This window comes from Pygoscelis adeliae, unplaced genomic scaffold, assembly GCF_000699105.1.
Source record: "Pygoscelis adeliae isolate BGI_AS28 unplaced genomic scaffold, ASM69910v1 Scaffold14, whole genome shotgun sequence".
In the NCBI taxonomy this organism is placed as follows: Eukaryota; Metazoa; Chordata; class Aves; order Sphenisciformes; family Spheniscidae; genus Pygoscelis; species Pygoscelis adeliae.
In genome coordinates, this window is record NW_008825109.1 from 2,914,958 (window position 1) to 2,920,957 (window position 6,000).

General features: G+C 37.6%; 1 protein-coding gene across 1 annotated transcript in view; it reads left to right on the plus strand.

The window, feature by feature from the left end:
* The window catches only part of N4BP2L2 (NEDD4 binding protein 2-like 2), a 48,073-nt gene that overhangs the window by 36,154 nt on the left and 5,919 nt on the right, over positions 1–6,000 (plus strand). The window contains exons 6-8 of the mRNA XM_009327731.1: positions 356–2,169; positions 4,422–4,507; positions 5,216–5,261. Coding sequence (XP_009326006.1) covers positions 356–2,169; positions 4,422–4,507; positions 5,216–5,261 — 1,946 coding nt within the window. The remainder of the gene's footprint in view (positions 1–355; positions 2,170–4,421; positions 4,508–5,215; positions 5,262–6,000) is intronic.

Below are 6,000 nucleotides of genomic sequence, written 5' to 3' on the forward strand. Positions count from 1 at the left end.
CAGAATAGCAGTAGCTCTTTAGTATCTATTATTCAAACATCATTTAGAAAGACATCCAGAAACATGTTGTTTGGTCTTGCAATGATTTGTGATACTTTTTGTAAAACTAAGTTAATGAGATGGCAGCTATGTTTATTTAAATTGGTTTAAAATATTCAAGATTTGTTCTGAATTGTAAGGTGTACATTTATTTAATCAGTAGAAGGTTTTATTTAAGATTATTTAGCAAAGCTGATGGTCTGTGTTTGATCATCATATTAACATAAAGTACCTGTTCTTCAAATTGAACACCACGAATACCTTATTACTGAAATCTATTTTTATTTTACGTTTGTTTATTTTTATTTTCACACAGGGAGACGTTTTTAAAGGAGAACCCTGGGCACCTGTTGACAAAAGCAAAGCAGAGGAAAAAGCGAAGAAGAAACAAAAAAATGAAAGGCAATCATACAGAAATGATGAAGAAGAAGTTAGGCAGAGCAGCTCATCATCCAGTTCCAGATGACCAGGACACATCAGAAAGCGAAGAGGATGATTCAGAAGAAGAAAACAGCAAATTATTGTGTACATTCAGTGAAGGTCCGGAGGATCCAGTAACAGTTTGTGAAGAGCAGCCTAATAGTGATGATGAAAGCCTAAAAGAAGCTGCAGTGGTTTCAAGAGAAAGGTTTCCCGTTGCTGTGTCTGAGGTCTCAACGATGTTGAACAGTGCATTGAAAAATGAATTGCCTGTAGAAAGTGACAGTTCACTTCTAATAGATGTAAAACCTTTTTCTACTGAAGACCTAACCAAAAATGCATTTGTTGATGAGGAAACAAATGAAAGGCACAAAGAAAATCTTTGCAGAAGCAGTTTCCTAAAAATAAGCAATGATAAAAATTCCATCCAGGAAACAGAAGGCATCTCTGGAGATTATAACACGCCACTGTTAAGCATGGAAAACAAACTTGGATCATATCAAATTACATGTGAACCTGACATGGAAGCTAAGCTGTTAAGTGTAAATGGTGAAGAAAAAGAAATCTCTCGGTGTTACAATTCAATCCTACATGATAATGTGCGTGATGATAACACGGAGGACAAAGGTGCATTAAAAGCAGAAGAGAATAGCTCCAATGCCTGGGCTTTTTTTTCAGTTAGTTTACCTACTGAGGAATTGCAGCTGGGCTTTGATACACAAGTTTCTCTCTCTTCTTGGTCTGAGGATAAATTTGTAAGTGAACAAAGACCCCCCAAAATGAGGAAACCTAAACAGACTCACATGAACAGTTCAACACAGCTAAATTGCTATCAGTCAAATGAAGGATTGGTAAAGGAAAACCATCAGGTAACAGTAACTGAGGAAGCTGGTCATATAATAAGCGAAGGTCTATCGGCATCTCCAGCTGGTGAAGTGCACTTTGATTCCCTTGTGGAAGCCAGGGCCACCTTCGTGCAGTGTTCGAGTGAAGTAAATGTTCCAAGAAATGACGCTGCACCAATTACATCAAAGAGGAAAAGGTATAGAAGAATTGTCAACTTGGCACCGAAGTTTAATCTACCACGACAGATTGCTGGTAGTACAGAGGGAGGAAAGGAAGTCCCAAGAAAAGATGATGTTCCCCCAAAAAGTGTTTTAGAAGTGGAGCAAAAGAGCTTTCTAAGCAAGGACCGTGGAGAGGAACGTGAGCAGAACCGTGCATTGCAGGAATATTCTGCACCTTACAGTGGCACCGAGGCAACCTATTCCTTACCCACCCTGGATGCAGATGCTCTGTTACATGATATTTCTTACATTCATTCGGGACAATCTTCTCCTATGCCAAAATATTCCTGCAGGGTTTGTGTCGTTTCCAGGACGAAGGAGGAGCAAGCTAGAACTCTTAAGCAACAACAGGTAGTTGATAAAAAAGAGGGCGAAAGTGAACAAGTTTCTTCGGAGGTTACAAATAGCCAACCAGATATTTTGTCTTCTGTTAAAGTTGTTTCTGAATATCCAGAAGATTCTAGTATATTGACAAGCTGCGGTGAAAATGTGCACGAAGCAGGTGACCCTGAGCCAGCAGAGGCCTCACAACATGAAGATAATCCAGATGTGAATAAGAAATATAGTTTTCTGGGACTTCCCTTATCATTAGGATTTGCTTTTCAACTTGTGCAGCTCTTTGGTTCTCCAGGTCTTCCACTGGGTAATACTCTTCTTACTACTCCTATATAAAAAAATAACCAAAAAAAAAAGAACCACAACATCCCCAAAACCCCAAACAACCAACCACCAGAATACCCCCCAAAAACCAAAACAAACAAAAAACCCCAAATCCCTATGATTAAATACTCAGGTTTATTTCAGCTACCAATTAATCAAATATTAATTCTATTGAAAGGAATCACTGCAGCTTTGGTCTTTTTTTTTTTTTTTTTTTACCTAAAATCTTCACTAAATGAAAACATGGTACAAAATGTGTGCTTTTATATACAGGTTGCATGTTTGGTTTTATATTCCACCTGGTTAATATAGTAGCAGTCCTTTTTCTTTATTTAGTAATTTTTTCATAGACCCTTATGTGGCTTAGATACTGTTGAAAAACTTTCCTAGAATCTAATTTAAGTTGAAAATCAAATTACAAGATGCATTTTCTGATAGTGCATACCTTTTTAATCATGCATGATTAAAAAGTGTCACAGTTGTATACTCGCCTTCCAGAGCTCCAATTGTCATATTTTTGTACTTTCAGTTTACTCATTTTGAGTTAGTGGTTAGAAGTATGATGATCAGTCCTCGAAGGAGTTGTGTGTGGCAACCATGATTTCCAAATTTACTGCAAGCTAATGTAACTGTACAGAGCTGTAGCCAGCAACAACTGGCCAACATTTGATTGGAAATCATCCTAGGACATGTTGCTGTGTACGTCCCTGCTGAGAGCCACATTCCCTGTGCATAAAGTTCTGCAACTTCTTTGGTCCAAATTTAGCCTGTAGAAAAACAATAACTTTGATTTGGCCAACTAATAGGATTAAAAAACACAGACCATTTTTTCAGCACGTAGACCTTTGCACCTGTTTGTTTCAGTAGAATTTGAAGTTAAGCATGCATTTTCACATGAAAATTTTGAGATGACAACTAAGGAGCGGCTTATGTCTGTTTATCTGCCCAATCTGCCCTTGGGATTCTTTGTTTTTATTGCAAAAGTTGATGGCAATGCTGCCTGCCAGAACAGTGATGCCAAACCACTGGCAGCATACTAGGCTTGGTACCAGTACATTTGGTGTGGTCCCCAGAGGACCTGCAGTGCTGCTTTATCTAAGTCTGGCACCACACACCTAAGGATTTGCCATATAGAGCTAAAAGAGAGCAGGGAAGTGCTGCTCATGTCCTCAACTATTATATATAAAACGTTCTTCTCCAAACTTGGTGAGTCTTCATACCTGGGATCTTAAATTTCATCATCTAAGAGGGAATGGAGTTGGCCATGACTTGAAAATGGGGATCTGCTGGGAAAAAACAAGAACAGGCATTCAGAAACTCAACAGATAAGTGAACCAAATGTCGTTCTTCTCTGAGTCAGTAACACATGAAATTCTCTGGTGTTTAGATGAGTTTCCTCTGGAAACAACCTTTAAGAAATACAAACCCACCCCCATATCTCTCTGAAGCCCTGCCAGCTTGTGATTGCTGTTTGGTGGGGTTTTCCGTCAAAATTGTGCATGCTGTCTGCAGAAGGTTGGCCACATTCTGATTTGACTGTAATTTTATATATATTATATATTGATAGGCTACTATTTATTCATGTACAGATTTAAGCTGTAGTATTTTACAACACTGGCAATTGCAGTCAATTTTTATGGAAAATATTTTGAGGGGGAAATTTTTGGTAAATAAATGTCTTTGGTTATTTATAAATTGAAGATTTAGTTGACTGAATTGCTTGTATGATTCTCATGTAACCATAGAATATATTTTTAGACTGTTTTCCTACAAAGAATCTCTTTTCAGCTTCTTAAACAGTGCTAGAGTTAAAACATTTTAGAAAGTAATTTCTTTAGCGACATTGCACAAATTCCTACAATTAAACATTTTTAAATTTTAAGTTTATTACTTAAGTTGCATTTTGTTTAATTTATGGGCTGAAAACTTTCTGTTTTTCTTGTTTGTGCCTAGTTTCAGGGAAGTCTGTCGGGGAAATGAAAGTATGGTAGGAAAGCCTTTGCCTAGAAAAAAGAAACCAAAACCAAATCTCCTTCAGGCCCCTCCTCCCCCTCCTGTGCACTGGCCTTAGAGTCTAGAAAACCTAAATTCTGACTTTGCTGCTGCTCATCTAAATATCTGCTGATTTTAAAAAAGGTCTATATATATAATGTGTGCAAAAATTGTAATTCAGTGGTATATTTTGGCTGTGGAGAGATCTGAACACTCAACTGCAAAAAATATTTTCTTCTGCAGAATCCTTGTTGCCAGATGATTATATAGTTCCTCTTGACTGGAAAGTTTCAAAGATGATCTATTTACTGTGGAAGACCTCTGTGGAGGTACGAATCTTAAGGGATTTTGGAAGGCTTTCCAATATTCCAGGTGTAAAGAGGAATCCTTCAGTTCATAAGCAAGATGATGTCCTTTGATCGTAAATTTGCTTTGTTTTTTTTAATACCCACAATGAGGAGATGGATGTTTTATGTAGTCTTCTGAGTATTTCCATAACCAGCTCCAGGCCATGGTAGGATTCAGGTTTTGAAAGATCAGCTTGAGAAATGTATACAAAGTAGTTGAAGGAGAAGAAAAACCCAACCTTTTCCTTGATACTTGTGTCCTGATCTGGCCTATGTTCGTTAAGTACAACCTACCATCATCTAGTTGTTTTCCGTCTTAGGGTTTTCTCCCATCATCTGAGCAAATTTCATCTTCCGCCAACAGTAGCTTCTTCACAGCTACTTCTACAAAGAGTTGTAGCAGAGAAGTTATTCTGAGTGACTGATGGCAACTTAATTCCCCTCGCCTACTTAGAAAGTGTTACCTTACAAATTACTTTTTTGCTACTTCCCACTGTGGCTGTTGCTTTGTGAAGGTTTGTTTTTAAGGAGCACTGTAGTAGTGTCTGGTACTGGAAATGAGGAAAATCTTGTAAATGCAATGAAATAGTAACTATAAAATAGAGCATGGACCTTGTTCTTTCCCAAAATATGAAAATCTCTTGTCACATACTTTCTTTTTTTTCTCTGGACTATTATTATCTGTTTTAGGAGAAACAAAAAACAAATGGATTGCCGAATGGAAGCGCCTTGGCTGGTAAGTGTGTTCTGTGATACAAAAACTGTATAAAATATTTCTTGTTCAGAAGAGAAAATAGTTAATGCTGAAGTGCGTTGAAGGTTTTCAGCACAAATGAGTGATAATGCTCCTCTTCGTGCAAAAGCACTAGGATGTGATAAATGAATTTGTGCTTCTGTTGATTGTGTACATAGTATGGCAGAGCTACGGTTGCTGTGAATCATCACTTTGTATTTCCTGATGCAAGTGCTGAAATTCTTTGCCTTTTAAAGTTTCCCATATTGAATTAATCCAATACTTCGCTCAAGTTTACCCAATTCCAGATAGGAAGGACATTTATCATGAAAAAGTCTTTCTTTAGACTTTATTTCTCTGAAAAGTTGAGCGTCTTCAACTTAATGAAACTTACTGGTCACTAAAGATTGCCAGCATACTAATAGGTCAGGCTCTGGAGCAGCAAGAGGTATTGGTCCATGGGAACCTCTGGATTTCTGCACGCGTTAATTCCTGCCCTGTGTAGGTTATGGTATAAAGTTGCTGGTTGTCTTTGTCCATGATTTCCATATTAGTGTATAATTTCGCAAGTTGCATAATATGAGATAACAAATACACAATAGTAGCTCCCTGGAAGCTGATAGGATTTGATGTCTGAAATAGGAGAGAAGTTTCTCCTTTTTAAAAAAGAGAAAAGGACGCTCTAGGAGAGCTAAGAGGAAGCATAAGAGTAGCTGTATACACTCACTCACTCACTCACTCT